Here is a 23313-nt window from a genome sequence, read left to right as displayed (position 1 = left end):
ATTTTTAAAAGGCATGACTTTTGAGCCCAGCATCTTTGTGTTTTTGCTCTATGGGGCCTAGTACCCTGAAACCGTGCCTGCCTGGAACAGTTCAGAGCAGAGAAGATCTATGCAGATGCAAAGAGTAAATTTAGAATCAGAAAAAGAGAAGACATCAGGAAGACAGATTTTTGCATCACTGGATTGACAAAACCCTAAGGAAGCAACACAAACAGTACGTCAAGACTGGCCTTTCCAATATGAGATGGTCTTTTGAGCTTGCCCCAATGACAAGTGATTAGCTATTGAGAGCAACTCTGTGTGTGTATCTAATCCATGAAACATTGTTTTGGAAAGTCAATCCTGCCTTGCCATGACTTTTGTACTCCTCCCATCTTCCCCATGCTACCCAGTCTCCAGAGTGAGCATCCTAAACCCCACATATGCTGAGATCATGCTCCCTTGCCTGAGCCTTCAGTGGCTTCCCATTGTTGACAGAAAAAAACGTAAACACCTAAACATGGTTAATAGGTGGGCTCTGATATGGCCTCTGCCTACCTCTCTGGCACCTTCCATCTTTTTCCTCCTGCAGTTTGGGACTCATAACACTGGCTTTGTTGAAGTTCTAGTGAATACTGTGCTATTCCTCAGCCCTCTCTCACCACTCACACTTTTGGATCTGCCTGGAATGACTTCCCTCTTTCCCATCCCCTTTCCACTACTGCCTTTTCCCTAGCTGGTTCCTACCTATTCTTAAACATTCTACTCAGGCCTCATCACCTCATCCAAGGAGGCTTCTCTGACTGCCAGTCTCCAAGGTTCTGGATCTCTGGAGTGGGACTGAATCTACTCATCACTAACTCTGGGATCTTACACAAGTTCCCATCTCCTTCAGTCTTTCGTTCCTCATGTACAAGTGTTCTGGGAATCAATACCCATAAAACGTTTAGAACAAACAGTGTCTGGTACTTGGGAGACCCTCAGGAAATGTTAGTGTTCATAATTATTGTGGTAGTCATCAACTGGATTACAAATGTCTGCTTGGGTCACTGAGTTCCTCAGAACATTTCTTTTCATATCTCAGAAACTAGCCTATAACAGAATACTAGCATATCCATGGAACGATTACGGAAGTGGCTGCAATTTAAAGAATACTCTCAGACCGCCAGCTTTTCCAAGGGTACCCGGCACCAGAGCTTGACTAGCAGTAGGCTACTGATCTGGAAATTTCTACTGGAGTAGTGACTCCCTGTCCAGGAGAGGCAGGCCCAAGGCAGGGCAGAGCTGCCCATGGGCAGTACTGGGTCAAGGATGTTAGGCCAGCTGAGAAACCTCTGCTTTTGTCACATTCTCTGGGGAAATGGCCAAGGACAGAAACCCTCATAGCTTCTGGGGCTTCATGGGGCTATCCTGTGCTCCAGGAGGCACAGGCTGGTCTGTTCCAACTTCCAGAGGAGGCCGAGGGACTGTCTTTTCACACTGGGGTCCACTATGATTGAGTGGGGGCTACAGTGATATTGGCTCTGCTCTTTATTCAGGACCTCGTGGGCCGGTGCCAACATGTGCTCGCTCTGTAAGTCCAGGTGAGGTTAGAAAGTGACCCTGGCTGTTGGGGTGCCTGCTGAGGCCATAGTCAGTCACATCCCTCCCTGCCCTCTTTGAGAGGAGCTTCTCTCAAATGAGAGAATGAGAGAAGCTTCAGTCAGAAGAAGCTTTGCTTCTCTGAGATCACTTGAATATTTCTATTTTGCATAAACAATACAAATCATGAACTGTTCATGTTTTTTTTCTTTTTCTTCTTCTTCTTCTTCCTCTTTTTTTAAAGATGGAGTCTGGCTCTGCTGCCCAGGCTGGAGTGCTATTGGTGCAATCTTAGCTCACTGCAACCTCCGCCTCCTGGGTTCAAATGATTCTGCCTCAGCCTCCTGAGTAGCTGGGATTACAGGTGCACGCCACCATGTGTGGCTAATTTTTGTATTTTTAGTAGAGATGGGGTTTCACCATGTTGGTCAGGCTGGTCTCGAACTACTGACCTTGTGATCCACCTGCCTCAGCCTCCCAAAGTGTTGGGACTACAGACGTGAGCCACAGGCCACCATGCGCAGCCCATGTTTCTTGTGCCTTGAAGTGACAATGTAAGACGGAATGACCTCCATACCTGCTTTCTCATTCTACCTCACCCAGGTTTTCGCTTTCCTTTTTAATTTGTATTTCACAAGGTCCTAAGTTTTTGTTTACTTTTTATGCTTTTGAAGTGCATCCTTGCATCCTTTGGTTCCTTTAGCCAAATAAACAACAGAGCAGCCAACTAACGCACAAACAAATGAAATACAACAACTTCCTCCAGGTGGACATTGAACATGTGCCTGCTTTTGGGTAATGGACTGATTATACACAAGGGCTTGATCTAGGAGTTTCAGAAGATGGCAGCAGAAGCCCATTGTGGAAGTCATGGTTACTAATCTCCCTCCGGAACCCCCATCTTGTGGCTGCACCTTTGCCATGGAGCCATTTCTGTGTAACGTTCCAGGAAGCTCCATTTCCTGGCGTGTGCTGGCGCTGTGCAGGCTGGGCATCATGAATCCCTGTCTTATTGGGAGTGATGCCAGCTCCTGCCTTACCTTTATTCCTTGGCCAAGGCTTTCCAAGGAATTAATATCCAGCCCTTCCTTGCAGGCCTGCAGGCAGGAGATCACCTTCTGGCTTTCCATTTTGCCAGGGCGGATGGTGAGACTGGCCAGGCTTCCATGAAAGAACTGAGCAAACCGTGGTTTGGTGACTTCTCCTCCTGAAAAAACAAACACCATCATTTGCCCTGTGAAGACTGGGTAGGAAACAGCACCTCAAGGCACCACTTGGCCATGAAGCCAAAGACGCCTTGATTGTGTGTCCCCTGAACCTGAGCTTTTCCTTCTGAGTGATGAACGCAGTAGCCAGAATCTCAGTAAGAAGTTATATGCTGCTAATATCCTGGCATACCCTGGCTGCACCAGATTTAGGAATCCTGGCATTTCTGAATTTTAAAGGTTATTTTCAAGGGCACACTGTCTTAGGAGACTGGAGGGCTCTCGTGAGTGAAAATAGGGAGAAGGTGTCACTGATTAAACTTCAGGCCTGCCTTGTGCCAGTCTGTCAGGGACTTCATCTGAACAAGCCTGCAATGATGTGGTGGCATTGTTTTCACCTGGCAGGTGCAGAGCCCTGAGACTCAAAAACATTAAGGTAGTTGCCCCAGGACATATACAGCTAAACACTGCAGCTGGAGCTCTAGTTCTGGTCTGTCTGACCTCAAAGCTCGCATTTGCTTCCCTACATTCCACTGAGAGCTTGGCATGAGACTGAGGAATACTAGAAATGCTGCATTTATGAGCTCTGGCTTTCTCACAATGTGTTGATTCCACCCGTGCTTAAATTCAAGGCCTTTTACATAAAAGGACTTCCCTGATTCCTGTGGTTCTCCCTTTGGCTTTCCTCTCATTGCCTGCTTTCTTTTACTGTCATACTCTCTCCTGGCTGTGCTAAGTCCTATGGGAGCTCAGGTCCACTTTTACCCATGTGCAAGTGTTCCAAGTGCTTGTGTTGCCATGCCAGCTTGGAATCCACTCCCTCCTTTTTTCTCCCTGGTTTTCCAAATCGGATCTCTGAGGTCCATTTGAAGCCTCACCTTCCCTAGGAGACCTTCCTCACTGATTTTACTGAGCACAGGCTCCTTCCATCTCTGAGCAACCTTCCCAGCCTGGATCTTGTACTGTTTGTTCAGAGAAGAAGAACAACGCATAGAAAAGATGGGCCTGGGTTGAATTCCAGCTTTGCTAGTTTCCTGGGAAGGTTTCATAAGCTCTCTGGGCCTCTGTTTTCTCCTAGGGCACACTTCTGGGTTTTGCCTCCAGGTTCTCCTGGGCTCTCTTGGTGGCTCCTTCAGCTTCCCCAATGCCTGGCTCTTGCAACACCTGGCCAGCAGCTTCCCCAGCCCTCTTTGCTGCCAGCAGTTGCTAACAGTGTGTGCTCCAGTGGGACACCTTCTGTGAAAGTCTTCTCTGGCTCTCTAGAGGCCAGACTTCCAACAAATGACACCCCTGCAACTTCTCTATTCTTCAAGCCATGCTGTGCCAACAAAGTCTAGACCTCAGCTTGGGGGTGGGCTGGCTTTTTCTGGGGTGCTCTACCTCAGCCCTGAGGGTAGTGGATGGTCCTTATATATTCTATTCCTATGTTCTTTAGAGTTCTCTTTAGAGTTCTTACCCACTAATCCTGTGTTACTCCAATCCCCATATTTATAATTTTTAGAAAGGTTTTTCTGTTGAAATTATAGTTTTCTTTCTCCTGTTTGAATCTAGATCCATATACCTTCCATGTCTGCCCATATGCCTTTGCTTAAACCCATTCCTCTTTATACTGAGACACCACCCCTAAATAGCTTAGATTAGGCAAATCTCAGAGTTCTTCAAGGCCCCTTAAGCCTCCTGTTTCCTGATGCTCATGGAAACCCTCCATGATCCCCCTCTGCCCACCATGTGTCTCCCTCTCCTGGGACCCCTCCCCTGCATACCCTCTCCCTGCCTGGAGCCCTACCCCACCCTGCCCCCTCCCCACCCTGAGCCTTAGAACGTTCATTTTAACATACCCTTCACCACCTGGCATTATTAGCTAATGGTTTGCATGTGGGTGTTTATGTCCTCAGTAGCCTAAAATATGGTGGTTCTTAGCCTTGGCTACACATTTTAATCATTTGGAGATCCTTAAAAAGACAAACTGATTCCTGGTGCTGGGTCACATCCCCAGGGATTCTAACTTAATTGTTGTGGGGAGTTTTAAAAGCTTCTCAGGTGAATCGAATGTGAAGTCAAGGTTAAGAACCACTGGGCTATAGCTTCTTGTGGGGTTGGGCCTCTTGTGCACTCCTCTTGTGATCTCTATCCTTTGTGCCACCCGCAGGCTTACTCTTGTCACTCTGTGCACACTGTTATAATTTATTAGTTTGAGTCTTTCTCTCCTGGATGGCAGGGATCACTCATGCATTATTCATTTTAATGAAGATAATACTGAGCAAGTGTTAGGGGCTGAGTGCTGCAACAGGCACTTTGCATAAGTCAGCTCATTTATTCCTGTCAACAACACTGGGCATCTTGCAATTTTCTGGCATCCTGCACTGTGCCTGGCACATAGCAGATGTTTTGTAATTGTTTGCTTGAATTGAAGGAGATGTTGATTTGAATATCAGCAGAGTGGTGGGCCCTGTGGTTGTCTTTCCAATATCCATCTCACTCCTTCCTTCTTGCAAAGGCAGCCCTAAAGTTTAGGGTTATTGACTTTAGCTCCAGAGACAGACTGTCTTTAGTTCAAGTTAATTAGATTATTCCATCCCTATTGCACCTGTGATTGATTGAGGGGTGGACCTGGGACCCAGGACGAAGCCATCACCTGGCATTCAATAAGCCACAGGAATTGATCCAGGAAGAATCATGAGAACAAATTGAGGCCAATATCATGAAATAAGTTGATTGTCAACCTTTGTATAAAAAGCTTCTGTTTTTTCTCTTCTGAAAGTTTCTGGAACAAATTCTTGCTCTCTTTCCTGGACCCAGTTCTGGGAAGATGGGAGGCTGGCTGTTGCAGCTATCTTGCCAGCAGACTGGTGATGACCAAGGCCCTGCATGGAGAAGGGCAGTGGCAGGAGAGCCCCAGCAGGGAAGAGCAGAGCCTGAGCTGCCCTGCTCTCTGCCCTGCCTTGGGACGTTCTCAGCCTGGGGTGCCACTCATCCATCTTTATGGTTTGAGCCATTTTGACCCACAGTGTTGTTACTTGCCACCCAAAGCATCTTCACTTTGGAAATAAAGGATAAGTTTCTTTTGAGGTGCTCAGTTTACAAAAAGTTCTAAACAGATTTGGCTTTGAGGAATTAGTTGAGATGGCCCACGGCTATGGGAAAGCTAACTGGGGTCTTCTGATTTAAATCTTCAGTGACCCCATGCATAAAGTGCTCCTTCAAGCCATTAGCATGTTCCTGTCCCAGCAAAAGGGCATCTCTTGATCTGCAAGCGGAGGGTGTGAGCCTGTGTGTGAATGGTGGAGCTGCCCCTCTCCAGGGCATCCAGTTGGTCATCTCTTCACAGCCTCCTCCTCCATGGAGCAGCAAATCCAACAACAACTACTATCATTTACTGGGCATACAATATGTACCCAACACCATGTGATATCCTCAGCGTACATCATCTCATGGAATCTTCATAAAACTGTTGTGAGGTAGATACTCATTCTATAGTTATAGATGAACAAATTTAGGCTTACAGAGGGGAAGTAGGTGACCAAAAGCCACACCGGTAGGAAGTGGTAAAATGTGTGTTCCTATAGTGTGAGTACATCCATCCATGCACAGGACCAGCTGAGGTTTCCTGGTGGTGCCAGGCAACCAGGCCTAGAATGAGACTGACAGAAAGCCCATTAGGATCTATCTTCTAACCCTCTTCAACTGCTCACTCAGCAGCTTTAGCCTCAAAGGCCAAACTTTGTGACTGTCTTGAATGCTAAGACAGTTTCCTATAAGCCATCTTCTCTCAGCAAAATACACTCATGTTCTATGTTTTTGACTCAAGAATATCAGATGTGTGATGCACTCTATTTATCAGTGACAAGGCTCCAGGAAATTGATTCAATGAGCATTTTTCAACAGGAGGCCAGTATAAAATTTGAAATATATTTGCACTCGGGTGGTTATGATGCAGGATTTAAAAAAAAATAGATATATTGAAAAATCTTTCCTTTGAATATCTAGGGTGTCTGCATGGGCTGCATAGGCCACGTGACTCCTCTGTTGGTTAACAATTAGACATAAACATGCTTATGAATCATCTTAAAATAACCTGATTTTTTCCATAAAGAATCTTCCTTAAATGTTTGCAAACATGATTTTGGATTCCTGATGCTAGATCTGCACCCATTTTTAAAGCATTTTCTGTATGACTAGCCTTCTGTTAGTTTCAGTTAATTTAAGATGTGAACCATGGTCTTCAGGAGCTTACATTGATTTGAGAGAATAACATATTGACACTGAAAATAAAATAAAAATATGAGTAAATTGCCAGTATGATAGATGTTCTAAGGCAGGATATGATTCATTTCCAAACAATTGATATAGGCAATGTGTCCAACAGGTAAGAGGGAAAAAAAATAACCATCATTTGTTATGCCCTTGAAACATGACAAGTTCTTTCACATGCTATTTTACTTAATCCTTAAGTGGAGGGACAGTATTTTTGAAGTCTTAGCTTCTGTTCTTTTAATTTTTCCCTAGTTGTTTCTTCTACCTTACCTTCCATCTAAATACACCCTGGCTTCTAGCTCATTGTCGCAGGGAGGGTCATGGCAGAGAGAAGAGTAGAAGGGGCCTGGAGCTGAGTCTCTGCCTGGTGTGGTTTCCAGAAGCCTAAACCATGAGGAGGGTGGAGGAGGTCTGCGTATAGATCAACCTTTGGGGGAAAAACAGAATAAGAGAATCTGGCCTCCTCCCAGAGTCATAAAGAACACCCCAGACATGGAGGTGGGTGTGACTGTGGCAGGGAAGGGGCGAAGACATCCGAGGTGCAGAGCACAGACATCTGAAGCCTGCTTCCTGGGCTGAGCCCTGGCAGGGGTGATGCCAACAAGGAATGCTGGCCTGGTACATCTAGGCAGATGGACCACGGATGTTCCTACAGAGAAAGCATGAGAAGCAGCAGAAATATTTGTGTGCCCCCTAAGTAAGGTAATCCCGACAGCTGCCAGTTCTGACAGACCATTAGTGACCAAGAATCAGAACAGGTGAGCACAATTTCCACAATGCACGGAAAAGTTCCTGGAGGCTCCGCTGAAAACTCTAGCACTTTACAAATCTCCCTGCAATCAGCCAAGCACCCTACAGAAAATGAATAATTGTAAATTAGCAGCAGTTAAATCTCCCCCACTCAGGTGGACTGGGGACTTGACCTGAAACAAGGCTGGATGTGAGAAAGACAATTTTTAAATTTGTGTATTGAGATTCTTATCTGCCACACTTAAAACTTTAATAGATGAGGTTTTCAAAGTTAGGTAACTTGACCAAAGCCACATAACCAGAAATGAGTGAAGCCAAGATTCAAACCCCCAAGCTTGCTTCCAAGCCTTTGGCCTACATGCCAGACAATGAGATGTGGCTTGGAAGGTTCAAGGGGGAATTTCTTGGAGGGGGATGGGTTGGGACTGACTCAATGCTGGGGGAAAATATTCAGTTATAATGGGCTCTGTGGACACAGAATGGCTTCAGCAGCAACTCCCAGAAACTGGTGTTAAGGTTGCTGGAATACATGGTTGTCTTAAAAAACCGTTGTATTTAGCAAACACAATTTAATGCAGACTGTCTTATTCTGAGTCGGAGTTTGCATCAGGAATGAAGAGCTACACACTCATTCCCCCAGATTCCTTTCATTTGAGAGGTGGGGCTCACACATGATAAATACAGCTTTTGAACCAGTGTGTCTACCTCTTCTATTTTGAGGTAAAAATAAGCACGCATCTATGTAGTGTGAACATACTAAGTCTCTTCCTGTGCAAAGTGTGTTCAGGATGCTGCTGGTCTTTCCAGCTGTCATTCCCATGGCTATTTAGTCTAAGAAACTCATGGAAAGGACTGGGGGCCATGAATCCTCTCGCTGGGGTTGGATGCTGCTCTGTGTATGGCTGTTTCCTGGGGATGCCCCTTGATGAACACAATTTCATGGATGCTTGGGTGTCAATTTTAAGCAATGCAAATAACGAGACCATCTGAAATCTCGCTTTCTCTCATTCCCTCATTTCAGTGATGTAGATACCTGTGGAATGCAAAGACTAAGTGAAGTGTGTAATAGACCCCTATAAGTGCAGCTTTAAAACTCGGTCCACACAATCCCGGGGGATGCTCACACAGCTGTAGGCTGCAGGTGGCTTGTGGGGACAGATGACCTGTCATCACGGCTGGCCATGGCACACTCCCAGCAGGCTTTCTCAACCCTTTCATTTTTATGAATCTGCCTCTGCAGGCTTTCCAGCACATATTTATATAGCATTACAGTGAATGAAACATACAACTTAGCGATGACAACAAATGTCAGCTCTCTGGGGTTGAGAACCTAAACTCGTGGAGTTGGAAGGGCTTTCATCTATCATCCAGAATGTTGTTTTGTTCTTCACGTGAAGGAACTAAGGGCCTGAAAAAGGAAGATACTGACTTCAAAGACCTAGAGCAAATAAGCAGCAGTAGGAAGGTTCTAGAATTCTCTACTGACTCCAAATTCACCCCTCCCCCTACTAAACATGATGTCTGATGGGCCTGTCAATCTTTAGTCCTCAGATTGACTCTGCTCAATCTGTGTGAAAAATGCCAAGGGAGTTTGGGTAAATCCGGAATCCTCTGGCCTTCCTTACTTGGCTGAGGTGGTCCAGCAGTATACACAGGGGCGAGGGCTTTGGTGGCATAGACCTGCATTCAAGTCCAGCTCTACATGACTCGCAGCAAGGTACTTATCTCTGAATCCCAGTTTCCTCATTGGCAAAATGGGGGTCATACTTACGCCTATGCATCAGGTTGTGAGGACTAAGTGAGAACACATGTAAGATGCTCAGCACTGCGCTGGCTGCGTACAACTCAGACTTGGCAGTCAGTGATAGAGAGCAAGGTGCCAAGAAACCCCAGGATGGGATGCATCAGGTGAGTTTTCTGTCTTGTTTTTTAGGGTCTCTTCCCCTCTCCCACTGAGTATCTCAGAGACGATACTGTTTTTGCTTTCAGACCCTCATCAAATCTTCTAATTAATAACATCTTCAAAATTTGATACAAAGTTAAAATTATAACTCAGTGATACTGTGTTTCCAGACATGATTCACTGAACTTTAGACTTGATTTTAATCTGTATCATCTTCACACCAAATGCACCCCCATATCAAATTGACTCCAGGACCTAAAACAATTTTTTCTTGATTTTTAATATAGACAATGTTAAGAGACATCTTTTTAGTTACCTCTGTGTGTGCCAGAACATGAGCCACATACCTTTGTCAAAGTAGCCTCAAGAATAGGATGTAATTTAACAAACATTAATTATTAACCTTCTATAGATCCTGAAGTCAAGGAAGGCAGAGGAGAGGATCTCTCAGAGCAGCTAGCCCTTGCCCCCTGCAAACTCTTGACCTAATAGGGAAGAACTGCATTAATAACTCCTTTAAGATGTTTCACAGAGTGAGTTCTATGGCTGCATAAGATTGAGGAACCTGAATCAAAGTCAAACAGATTGCTTTACTGGAGTACTTTTGAGAGCCTTTAATAAGTGAACATGCATTGTGACTCTCAAATATGGTGGTTTGGGAATGGCTTATCCTGTTTCCCCGACTTGACCTTGGCCTCTTTGTGAAAGGGTATCCTGTAGGACTGGAGCTTCATGAAGAACTCCTTGGAAAACATGACCTGAATGTAAGGCAGACTCTGCTAGCATGTGCCTCTTTGTTCCAGCTGTAGACACCCTAGGGACTCAGGATAATTTAAACACAGACTTTATTAAGAGAAGTTTGTACTAAATTAGGCCAAGCTTATTAAATGAAGGCATGCACTCCAAGCCTCTGTACTAATGCTGTTGTCTGGCAGAAAAAAATGACCTGAAAATGTGCAACCACATGATCTCAGGACCACATGAGGCTCCAGTTTCCCCATACCCACAAATCATACGTTACTGCTTACTGCAACTCTCAGGGGTTATTTCTGCCTTCTTATCCCTTTTTGACCCTTCCTATTCTTTGCTTTGGCTTTTCCCAAAAGCCACAGTGAGAATTCTGCATCTGTCTATTTACAGGCTCTAATATTTAGAAACAGCTTCTCTACATCCTGCTGCCTTATTTGTTAAGTAGAGGGTAGGATTCAGCAAGACCAGGATCCAGGGTAGAAAGGCTTCCTTATCTAAGACTAGAGGGAGGTATCATAGGCAAGGCTGGACACTCTAGGAAGGTTACAACCCATGACACTGGAGGAGAGTCCCCTGGCAGAGACAGGGGCTGAGGCAATCACTAGAGTGGAGTCACAGGTAGCCTACCCTGAGATGAGATCTCCACCAAGAATAGATGAGGATGAGGCAATCACTAGAGTGGAGTCACAGGTAGCCTACCCTGAGATGAGATCTCCACCAAGAATAGATTAGGATGAGGCAATGAGCAGGGCCCTGAGATGAGATCTCCACCAAGAATAGATGAGGATCAGGCAAGGAGCAGGGTGGTAGCTTTGTGAGAAAGTGCTTAGAACTGTAGTTCTTCAAACATGCTTAGCCATTTCATTAACGGCTAACACAAAATAGGTAAAACAGAGTTGCTCTGGTCATGGCATGGGGAGAGATGCCCTGGACCTCCACGTGCTGCAGCATCTCCTGGAAACCCCAGGGCTCCCTTAAGGCACTGGTCTGGCACAACCAGCAGCCTACCTGACTCACTCCCTTGCACAGCTGGGTTATAGTACCTGGGTGATCAGGACCAGTTTAGAGGTCCAGGATTGAGGCAGATGTGAGTATACAATTTTTATTGTTTATGAGTAGAACTTGAATTTTTGTTCTTAGAAATGGGATAAGTAGGAAATCTAAGGAAAAGGACAAATTAATTTAGTCTTTTAAATGATCTTTTACCTTGTGACCCAGAGAGAAATAAAGAACCTGGTATTTGTCTAAAGCCAGGAGCATCTGACTCAGCACTGGGTGAGCTCAGCCATGGGAGAGGGTCTGCCTCCATCCTGAGTATTGTGTCATCCTGGACACAGAAATGATAGCAAGGGGGTGTGCATTAGCCACAGCTACACAGAGGAAGGGGACCTCTTTTGTGATGCTAGGTTCATCCTGACTGCACAGGCCTTTCCCTACAATTGAGAGATGCCACATGCTGTAGGCCTTTCCGGTAACATTTCTTAAGTGTAAATGAAGTCCCATTTTTTTTTTCATTGCTAGAATAAATACTAATGGAAATGAAGTTTCAGTGTTTATTTTGGCTTTCAAATTGGCTAATAGGACTAGTTGTCTAATTAGGGCTGCAGAACACTGACCAGCCACAGTGCTAGAGCCAGTTCCCAGGAGATCCCAACAAGCAGCTGCTATCAAACCATTTTCTACTTCCATTGTTAAAGCCTTGTCGGAAATTTCACAAATGGGAGCTAGTTCCCTTGCCAACCTCAAAAGCACCTGAAACACTCCCCACAACTGCAAGCCCAAAGGCAATTAAAGGTTCACACAGAGAGATTATACTATGTATATAAGTGGACTTCAGAAGGTTTAGAAACATGCAGAGATAAGGGCTGCATCATAGGCCATTAATTTCACAGCATCAGGTCTTATTGAAAGATCTTTTGATATTTTCATCTAAGACAAAAATGTGGCTTCAAGGAGGATGTGAATATTTGTGGGAATCCAAGGTCTTTAACAAAGCAGTGTGGTGTCCCAGGGTTTGGTCTCATCTCCTTGTCCCAGATTCCACTCCTTCTGGTTCACGTACATTCCAGTGATAAGGAACCCTGAATACACGGATGCCAAACTTCCCTGCCATAGCATATGGTGTTGCCTCCCTTACCTTCCTAGTGAACTGTTAGACATTCTATAAAGCCCAATTTTAAAGATCTTAAGAATTTTTCCTCTGCTGAAAATTCACCAATGGGTTGTCATTTCTCTAGAGAAAATACTCAAATCTTCCCATGGCCTAAAACACTGCATGATCAGGTTCCTATCTCCATCTCAAGCCCCACCTTCCAATACCTGTCTTCTGATTATTTTCCAGCTTCATTTACCTTTCTGACCATCAGTGAACCTGTGAGGTCATCAGGGTCTATATGTGAGGGTTAGTCCTGAGGAAGGAGAAAAAAGTCAGTGCATGCAAGGAGCTATGGGAAAGCCAGGGCCACAGAAACTAGATCATGCTATGGTCTTGCAGATTGTCTACAGTGTTGGTCTTAGATGAGAGGCTCAGAGAAGGTTGTGGAGGAGGCAGGGGGACAGGGAGATGTTCTAAAATTTACACAATCATTCAAGCAAAACATGCCAAGCACACTAGATGTGCCTAGCATCTAGTCCTTACAGGAATTCTGTGAGGTGGGTCTTACTCTTATTTCATAGATTAAAAATAAAATACAAGCTCCAGGAAGTTAAGGATACTGCTGGGTCCGTACAGCTAGTAGATGGCAAGGCTGGGATTTGATTTGAGGTCACTTTTTTTTAACCCCAAAGCTGAAACTCTTTTATTGTTCCTTGGTTGGTCACTTAGGTTTTACATAATAAAAGATTAGTAAGGGGAACGCAGCATTCTTGTGTGTTTTTAAAAATTTATTACAGGGTTGTCATATGTCTCAGGAGTTAAAGGGTTTGTAGCATTTGTATCAGTACACATTAGCTCCTGCCTTTTTCCAGACATAATTACATAAGCAAAATGACCAATTAGCAATAGAGGGCAGTGAGACACAGTGAAAAGAGCATAGGCATTGGAGGCTTGAGGTTGGGCATATTCAATTGAGCGACTTTGGGTAAACTCCTTCATCTCTGAGCCTCAGTTTCCTTATCTACAAATTGTGACGAATAACATTTTATTTCAGAACTGTGAACACCCCATGTGTATAAAGGGCCTCCTTGCAATTACAGCTTTTAAAGTTTCCACAAGGAAACAACATAAGGCACTTCTGCTCACAGTTAATTTGCCAAAGCAAGTCCCATGACCACACCTAACTCTAAGGGAGATCAGTCCTAGCATATATCTGGAAAAAGGACCAAAAATACTTGGTGAACACCCTTGTCATCATTCTGTCTACTATGTTCTTTGAAAGTCAATGTATACTTGGGTTTCCCATTTGAAATCATTTTTGTGGAATGGATTTTAAATAAATTGTAATGAGATACAATAGTAGAGCAGCTATTTATGGAGTGACAATGTCCTCTTCAGATGTAGCCTAGGAGGATACTAAGGAAGGAAATATCTTCCGGGGAATGGAATAAAGGGCCACAAATAATATTTCCCACCCTAAGGGAGGGGCCCTTATAACATCTGCCCCAAGGGATTTCAGAATTGCTGTGGACCAAAGACTGCTGTATTTCTCCCTCTTAGTGAAAGAGTTTTCTGGTTGGTCTGCCTCATTCTACTGTTGTATGGTATGTGTGCACGTGCACGTATGCAGATGCATGAATGTGTGTATGTTGGTGGGGAGGGCATGGTGGTTGCTTTGGTGGAAAGTAATTTGTCCTGTTAGTATATAGGTCTCCACATTAAGTGCAGCTACAATGTGGCCTGCTGTAGGCCTCTGTGCATCTCACTCTGATGAGGCAATCACTAGAAATCACTCGGAAAGCTTGGACATTGAGCCTGGAACCAGAAAGAAGTGAGAATGTGGGCATGTCCCATTTAAGGAAGGATGGGAGTATTTTCTACGTGGGAAAGAGAGCCAAACAAATATCTATTGGCCTGGTGGACAAACTGTGGTGTTCATCAATGTTAATACAATATTTTCATTTTTTCTTCTAGATACAGTGTAGATTTCATTTTCTTGCCCTGATGTAGTTAGATGTGGCCTTCTGACTTGCTTTGGCCAATAAAATATGAATAAAAATTATTGGCATCACTTGTAGGTGGAAGCTTTAAGAGTTTGTGCACGATTTGCCATGTTTTCTTTTCCTCTTGCTACATATCCAGCCACGCAATGTGGCTGCTCTGTCTACTGACTGTGGATAAGGCGGAAAAGAACTCTCACTGATTTTCAGTAAATATGAAGTGAGAATTATTTTAGGAACTGAGAGTTGGGGCTTGTTGTCATTGCAGTGCAACTTAGCTTATTCTTATTGATTTTAGTTCCTTATAAAATCACATTTTATTTTGTGGGGCTACTTCCCCACTCTGGGCAGTAGGCATGTAACTCAGCAGCAGTTGCTGTAGCTGGCCTTGCAGACATGGGGGTGGGTTTCCATTGCACACTGGGGTGACAGGGATTCAAATGTGGTTTCTGAGGGGCTCTTGAGAAGAAGCATGGTAACATGGAAGGGGACATGATTAGGGCAGTGTTTTCTTAGGGGCATTATCCAGGCTATGTTCCATAACACCCACAGGCTGGTTGGAGTGTGTCTGGCTAGGGCACTAAGCCACACCAGGGGAACATTTCTCTAGCATAGTTGTGTTCAGTGTTATTGATTCCTGTGCAACCTCTGAATCACTGCCCTGCTATACTAAATAGTTTCATGAACTCTTGCCATGTGACACGGTCTACCTGGCATTCTGGGGAGCCTGCAACTGAAGATACTCTCATTGCCAAGCTCTACTGAAATATTTAATAAACATTTTGCTATCATGTGACACATGTGAGACATCAAGTAGGTGGGCTCAGCTCAAAAACACTTTCTCTTGCCTCATTTATACCTTATCTCCTTCCTGGGTTTTGAATCTCTAGTGCTTCCAGGCTGCACTGTATGTACTCCTTTCCATCTTCTTTTACATGGAGCTGCCCATAACTCACTTTGTCCAACCTACAGGGGCATGTGTCAGTCCTAGTTCACTCATAGGTCAGTTGGTCTTCTGAAGGCATATTCTTTTTTTTTTTTTGAGACAGAGTCTCGTTCCATCGCCCAGGCTGGAGTGCAGTGGCGTGATCTCAGCTCACTGCGAGCTCCACCTCCCGGGTTCATGCCATTCTCCTGCCTCAGCCTCCCGAGTAGCTGGGACTACAAGCACCCGCCACCATGCCCGGCTAATTTTTTGTATTTTTTAGTAGAGACGGGGTTTCACCGTGTTAGCCAGGATGGTCTCGATCTCCTGACCTCGTGATCTGCCCGCTCTGGCCTCCCAAAGTGCTGGGATTACAGGCATGAGCCACTGTGCACGGCCGGCATATTCTTATACTATAGCCCACCTCTATCCCCAGCCCCTCATGGTGAAGAGTCAAAGTCACAAATCTTGGTGATTTTCACAGAATCCATCAACACAAGGTTGTGCCACATCTCAAAGTACTAATCTGCTTATTTGGGGAGCATTTTCATATCCTTCTGCTCTCTTACTGGTACTTCAAAGCATACCCAGCCCTTAAAGGAGCTGAAACAAAGACTCCAGCAGACCTGAGTGAGAGACAGAAAGATCACATGCATGTTTGGAGAGCCGGGTTTCCTGATCCCAAGGAGATTAGCCTGGGTTTGGGGATTAGGAGAGAGGCAACAGCACAGGAAGAGAGGAAGGGGCAGACACCTTCAAGTAGGAAGGCATAAAGGGCCTCTGTCCTTAGATGCCAGGGAAGGCACTGAGGGCTGAGCTGACCTTGAGCGTGGCTTTCTGTGGCCTCGTGGCTTGTGGACAAGCTGCCTTCCACAGCTCTGGGCAAGCCCTGGGCATTTGTGAGTTCCCAGAACAGAGGGTTTGGGGCTTAAACAATTTGTGTGGGGATAAAGGGAGATCCTTAGTTCCTGATCAGCCTAGCACTCATCAGAGCCAACCAGAAGTTTGAACACAAGATTCTATACTCAGTTTTTTTCTCTGTATTGCCCCAGTTTGGAAATGAATAAGACTTCAAAATAATAAAATACATTAGAAACTCAGAGACAACCATGAAACTGCTCATGTCAATCTAAAAATCAAAATCTGGCCTTAAGCTTGTTATTATACAATACGTTTAGTTTGTGGATTTATACTTATTTTTATATGTCTTGCATTTTTTTTTTTTGTAAGGGGTAGTAATTTTTCTAGCCTATTCTCACACCACTTGCTTTTCCTTTTTCTCTACTGGTATCTTCCAACAACGATTCACAAACAGGTCAGAGAAAAGGGTTTCACTTAGGATTACCTTGCCAACAAGCGCCGACTGTGAGTTGCATGGCTATGTGAGATGGATGAATGGGCCAGTCGTTGGTCACCAGGTATGGTTCATATGTTGCTCCATCCATGTATAAGGTTACCACAGGAAACTCCACATTGATGACATAGTAGTGCCACTCTTTGTCACAAATCTAAGAAAAGGAAAGAGAAGCAACATTTAAAATTGAATATGTAATAAAACATCAAACAGGCTTTTACTCTATGAAAGGAGAACAACACATTTTTTGGTCAACAATTTTTATTGCAAAGCACTCAAGGAATATAACAGTTGACATACACTGAAGTTATAGAAGCTCATCATCAAACATGATGGGGCAAACTGTGGGAAAGAGAAACACCCAAGAATCCGATATCAGGCAGATAGTGGATGATGGGGAGATTTTCAGCCTTACCATGGTGCACCTGGGGAGGCAGAGAAGAACCACAAGTGGGTCCTACTGGCCTGGACTCAGTACAGGGCACCCTTTCACAACCTTTTAAACCCAAGACTCCTGGTCTCAGGGCTGGGAATCTTGTGTCAAAATTTCCAGTTGGCTCTGATTATTGCTAGGCTGATCAGGAACCAAGGATCTCACTTTATACCCACACAAGTTGTTGAATCCCCAAACCCTCTGTTCTGGGAAACCACAAGTGCCCAGGGCTACAGAAGGCAGCTTAGTGGATTAGTGGAGATGCTGGGGGGCGGGAAGAGAGTCACAATTCTTAACCTCAAGGGACTGAACTCATACAGCATGAGACAAGATAGAAACCAAGATGGGCATGTCTTGGAAAGGGAGATGGGAGGCATGACAGGTGGCAAGACTAGAGAACGATGCCACCCCCGGTCCTATCCCTAAGCAAGTGCCTTGGGAGTCATGCTGGACTCTCCTTCACACTCCCTCTAATCCCCCCACACCCTGTGGAGGACCCCTCTGAAATGTCTCTCATCTGCATCCTCTTGTCTCCATCGACTCTGCCATCTGTGGCAGAGGAGACAGATGAGTTCTGAATGAAGGTGACCCCAAGGTGAGGGCATCAAAGCCCTCCCTACAATTCCATGCTGGATTAAATATGCTGTTTCTCATGAATAGATAACACCAACAGGGATGCTAAATAATCTTTCTCCTTTCAGTTTGAAATAAGATTTTTTTCATTAATGTTCTTTTTATATTGTCCTTTCTCATGTCTCAGAAAACTGCTCCTTTTGAAGCCCATTAGTCTGATAAAGCCTGATGAATATTTTAGGGGACTTCGGAAGGTAAGCAGGAGGGGTCCAGACAGATCTCTGTGAAGTTCTGTTATACTCAGTGAGAGGTCCTGACCCAGTTTCCACTCCCCTCATGCTCGGTGCCCTGGACCAAACCCTGGGCTGGGTGCAGGGCTCTCAAGCTAGGCCTGTTATTGGGGTGGGGTGACCCCAAGACATACAGGTGGCACACAGGCAGACCTGAACACAGAGTGCAGGGCTGATAGACTAGTAGAGAACTACATATTTGAATCAAGCACCGAACCCAAAGAGGTAGGAGCACCCTGGGCTTGGGGTTTGCAATCAAGGATAGCCAAGCAACAGAGGTAACCTGGAATGTGGTTCACATCCTGAGGATATTCCCAGAGGTATCTGGAAATCTCTGGTCAGGCCCTGGGCAGGGAGGAAGCGGGTGACAGTGAGGTAACCCTGACCATACCCCATGCCCTGTGGAATGTAGGTAGAGTGCCAAGAACCAACCAGACAGCACTTGGGGGCTCCCCCATCCTGGCCTCCATCACTCCCCTCACGGTGACCATCCTCTCTGTGTGACTGGCATGTTGAATCCATGTGCTTTAGCTGGCTCTACAGCAATCCACATCTGCTGAAGCTGGATGGAGAATAATCCTCTGGCATTATTTCATTTACAACACTTAGCATTTTGGTAGGACAACATAAACAATTGCAAAGAAGAAGTAATTCTATAACTCAACAGTAGCAGCATCCCCTCTCAACATTACAATGTTTTTCCTAGGTGTTTTTTCTCCAGTTCTTCCAAAGTGTGCTAGATTGAACAACAGCCCCCATGATGCGCAGCATAAAAACAGTGATTCTCAAACTATAATAACTTTTCAACCTTACTGAAAAATAGAACTTTTCTATTTATAGCATTCCTATAAACATCCATGAAACAACAGCTGGGAAAGGTCTATTTGGATCACACTGCATAAGAATTTGAGAGTTTGCATATTTCATTTAGCATCAGCACTAAAATGCCTTTAAAAATTTCATTTTAAGTAGCTGTGTAATATGGCTATATACTATACTTATTTCCAGATATTAATTATGTAACAGCTATTATAAATGGTATTATAATGAATTTCTTGTGTATAAATATTTGTTTGCATTTCTGATTATATCCTTAGGAAAGATTCCTGGAAATGGAATTACTGGGTCAAAGGCTGGAGGTATTTTTAAGACTCTTGATACATATTATCAATGTTTTTTTCTGCAAAGGTTACGCCTATTTATACTCCTACTCACAGAGGGTAAGAGAGCTTATGCATGGCACCCTTGCCACACTGAGTAATAAAAAATAAATAAAAATCCTGTTACTATAAAAGGGACACATTTTATCTCATTTTAATATGGGTCACAAAAGATGGCAAGGTTTATATTCTCCAACATCAACAGGGAGAGCATTGTTGGTGTGAAGAACAGCCTCAGCCAAGAGTCAAAGGTAGGAATGCTTGGGAGCTGCCCCAGTGAGCTCCTAATTGGGCGTCTAAACAATCTTTTAGCTCATACAAAGCTTATGCCTGCAGAGTTTTTCCACCAAGTAATCTGTGACAGCAGCTAAAGGAAATGCCTAATTAGGGTTTTATAAATGTGGATCTATGATCAGGAAGAGACCTACATTGACCCTCTGCTAGAACTGCAGGGGCAAACTGTAATTGAAAAATGATCAAGCCAGGAGGCAGCTAAAATAAATGTGTCAATGCATAGTTCAACCAAGAAAGAAGAAAATTCAGCAAAGTGACCTTTCCTTGGGGGAGAGAAGAACTTCAATTCCCGACTGTTCATGAATCACTGGTGTATCCAGCCGCACCAAGTATGTCCAAGCTCCAAGAATGTCTGACACCATCCCCCAGAATGATGCCTGAGGCCTTGCCTAGTCCGAAGACACATGAATCTCTGGACACCTGCAGATGTACTCCCACGGCAGGCAGCTGCAGCATAGCTGGTAAGTGACTCAGAGACCAGAGACCCAGGGATACACGTTCAGGAAGGGTAGCAGGGACAACGCCAAAGGAGGTCTGAGTTAGGAGTGTGCTGGAATTTCAGTGTGAGTCAGGGGCCAGGGAAGCCTCCCATGAGATGAGGAGGAGAAAATCAGGTGAGAGGTTCTCTGTGTAGTTTCTGACTGGTTGATCCAAGTGTTATATAAGTGGCCAAATTGGAAGTTCTGACTTGGTTTCCTCAGGAAATCAGGTGTTTTTGAATGCAGCTATTCAACCTAAGATACATTCACCTACCAACTACTATCTGTCAACTATTATGTCTACTAGGCGCTGCAAGAGATACAGAAGTTATGAGATAGGTCCTTTGCTTTCAAGATTTTCAATCTAATGGAGGGGCTGTATCAAGTACACAAAATCTTCAAATGTAATGAAACTTGAGATAAGTGTTGTAGACCAGGTGCAAGGCACTGTGAGGTCCCAGGGAATGGAGAGATTCTTCTCACCTTGGAGAAGGTGGAATTTAGGGTGGATATTGAAGAACTGTTAATATTTCATTAGGAATAGATGGCAAGTAATAAATTCTAAGGCAATGAAGCAGAAACCTCTTATTCCTCTATTCATTCATCTTTTGTTGTCAGAGGCACTAGGTTTGGGGACATATAAAGATATACACATTCACTCATTCGTTAACTCCTACAGACATTTACTAAATGCACATCCTACTTTGTGAACAAAAAAGCACCCGCCTTTATGGAGCTTATAGTCATGGAATTGACAAAAAGGCTTATAACAGATCGGGGTTCATATCCAGCACAGATTTGTGCAAGGTGCCATGTTAACCCTGTTGAGGTAGATGAGGATGACAGAGTTTGGGGTTGTCAGGCTGCATTTGCGAAAGGTGAAGAGTGTGCAATAAGGCTGCAAGGAGAGATCTGAAACTGAGGACTTGGATTGCTTTTATTCTGTAGGCAATGGGAGATCTGGAGGCTTCTAGGTGGGAGAAGGGGGTGATAGTCATAAAAACAATCCATCAATCTTGGAAGATGCTTTTCAGTATTGAAGCAGCTTTTCATATTCCTCCTTATACTATTTAATCTTCACCACAACCCTATAAAATAGGAGGACCAATTCTGTCTTAGGCACTATTAGAAAATTAAGGAGAAAGAAATGACATTATTTTTCAAGATAATTTCAACTTTTATTTTAGATTGAGGGGTACATATGCAGATTGTTACATGGGTATATTGTGTGACTCTGAGGTTTGAGGGACAAATGATCCTATCACACAGGTACTACCCAAGCATAATACTCAATAGGTGGTTTTTCAACCCATTCCTCTCTCTTTCCCTCCCCCATCTATTAGTCCCAGTGTCTATCATTCCTATATTTATGTCTATGGGTATCCAATGTTTAGCTTCCACTTACAAGTGAAAAAATATGGTATTTGGTTTTCTTTTTTTGTGTTAATTTGCTTAGAATAATGGCCTTTGGCTCCATCTATGTTGCCACAAAGGACATGATTTAATTCTTTCTTATGGCTGCATAGTATTCCATGGTGTATATGTACCACATTTTCTTTATTCAGCCCACTGTTGATGGGCACCTAGGTTGGTTCCATGTCTTTGCTATTGTGAACAGTGCTGCGATGAACATACAAATGCATGTGTCTTTTTGGTAAAACAATTTGTTTTCTTCTGAATATCCAGTAATGGGATTGCTGGGTCAAATTGTAATTCTGTTTTAAGTTCCTTGAGAAATTTCCAAACTGCTTTCCATAGTGGCTGAACTAGTTTGCATTACCACTAACAGTATATTCCTTTCTCTCCATAGCCTTGCCAGCATCTGTTATTTTTGATTTTTTAATAATTGCCATTCTGACTGGTATGAGATGATATTTCTTTGTGGTTTTGATTTGAATTTTTCTGATGATTAATGATGTTGGGCATTTTTTTCATATTTCTGTTGGCCAATTTTACATCTTCTTTTGAGAAGTATCTGTTCATATCCTTTGCCCATTTTTAAATGAGATTATTTGTTTTTGCTTGTTGATTTATGTTCCTTGTAGATTCTGGATATTAGAATTCTGTTACATGCATAGTTTATTAATATTTTCTCCCATCCTGTAGGCTGTTTACTCTGTTGATAAATTCTTTTGCTATGAAGAAGCCCTTCAATTTAATTAGCTCCCACTTGTCAATTTTTGTTTTTCTTGCAATTGCTTTTGGGGACTTAGCCATAAATTCTTTGCCAATGCTGATGTTGAGAAGGGTAGTTCTTAGGTTTTCTTCTAGGATTTTTATAATTGGGGTTTTATATTTAAATCTTTAACCCATTTTGAGTTAATTTTTGTATATGGTGAGAGGTAGGAGTCCAGCTTCATTCTTTTCCATATGGCTAGCCCGTTATCCCAACACCATTCATTGAATAGAGTGTCCTTATTCCATTGTTTATTTTTGTCTATTTTGCTGAAGATCAGATGGCTGTAGATGTGCAGGTTTATTTCTGGGTTCTGTATTCTGTTCCATTGGTCTATGTGTCTGTCTTTGTACCAGTACCATGCTGTTTTTATTACTGTTGCCTTATGGTATAATTTGAAGTCGAGTAATGTGATGCCTCCAGTTTTTGTTGTTGTTGTTGTTGTTGTTTTGCTCAGTATTGCTGTGGTTGTTGTTTTTTGTTTGTTTGTTTCATATAAATTTATGAGTAGATTTTTCTAATTCTGTAAAAAATGACATTGGTATTTTGATAGGGATAGCATTTAACATATAAATTGCTTTGGGCAGTATGGCCATTTTAATGATATTGATCCTTCCAATCCTTAAGCATGAAATGTTTTCCCATTTCTTTGTGTCATCTCTGATTTCTTTCAGTAGTGTTTGGTAGTTTTCTTTGCAGAGATCTTTTACCTCCTTGGTTAGACGAATTCTTAGGTATTTCATTTATTTTGTGGCTATTGTAGATGGGATTGTGTTCCTGATTTGGTTCTCAGCTAGAACATTATTGGCATATAGAAATGCTACTAATTTTTGTACATTAATTTTGTACCCTGAAACTTTATCAGTTTCAAGAGCCTTTTGGTAGAGTCTTTAGGGTTTTCTAAGTAAGGAATCATATCATTTGAAAAGAGAGATGGTTTGACGACTTCTTTTTCTATTTGGATGCATTTTATTTCTTTCTCTTGCCTAATTGCTCTGACTAGGACTTCCAGTACCATGTTGAATAGGTGTGGTGAGAATAGGTGTCCTTGTCTTGTTCTAGTTCTCAAGGGGAAAGGTTCCTCTTGGGCTTTTCTCCATTTAGTATAATGT

At 43.5% G+C, this 23313-nt stretch overlaps 1 protein-coding gene across 1 annotated transcript in view; it reads right to left on the bottom strand.

Annotated features, from left to right (window-relative positions):
• CLSTN2 (calsyntenin 2) overlaps positions 1-23313 on the bottom strand; it is a 640674-nt gene that overhangs the window by 26695 nt on the left and 590666 nt on the right. Inside the window, exons 9-10 of the mRNA XM_034957513.3 lie at positions 16788-16950; positions 2601-2767 (exon numbers count right to left, since the gene is read on the bottom strand). Coding sequence (XP_034813404.1) covers positions 2601-2767; positions 16788-16950 — 330 coding nt within the window. The remainder of the gene's footprint in view (positions 1-2600; positions 2768-16787; positions 16951-23313) is intronic.

Source organism: Pan paniscus, chromosome 2 (genome assembly GCF_029289425.2).
Source record: "Pan paniscus chromosome 2, NHGRI_mPanPan1-v2.0_pri, whole genome shotgun sequence".
Lineage (NCBI taxonomy): Eukaryota > Metazoa > Chordata > Mammalia > Primates > Hominidae > Pan > Pan paniscus.
Note: the sequence above shows the minus strand (reverse complement) of the source record. Positions and strands in the feature narration are given on the sequence as shown.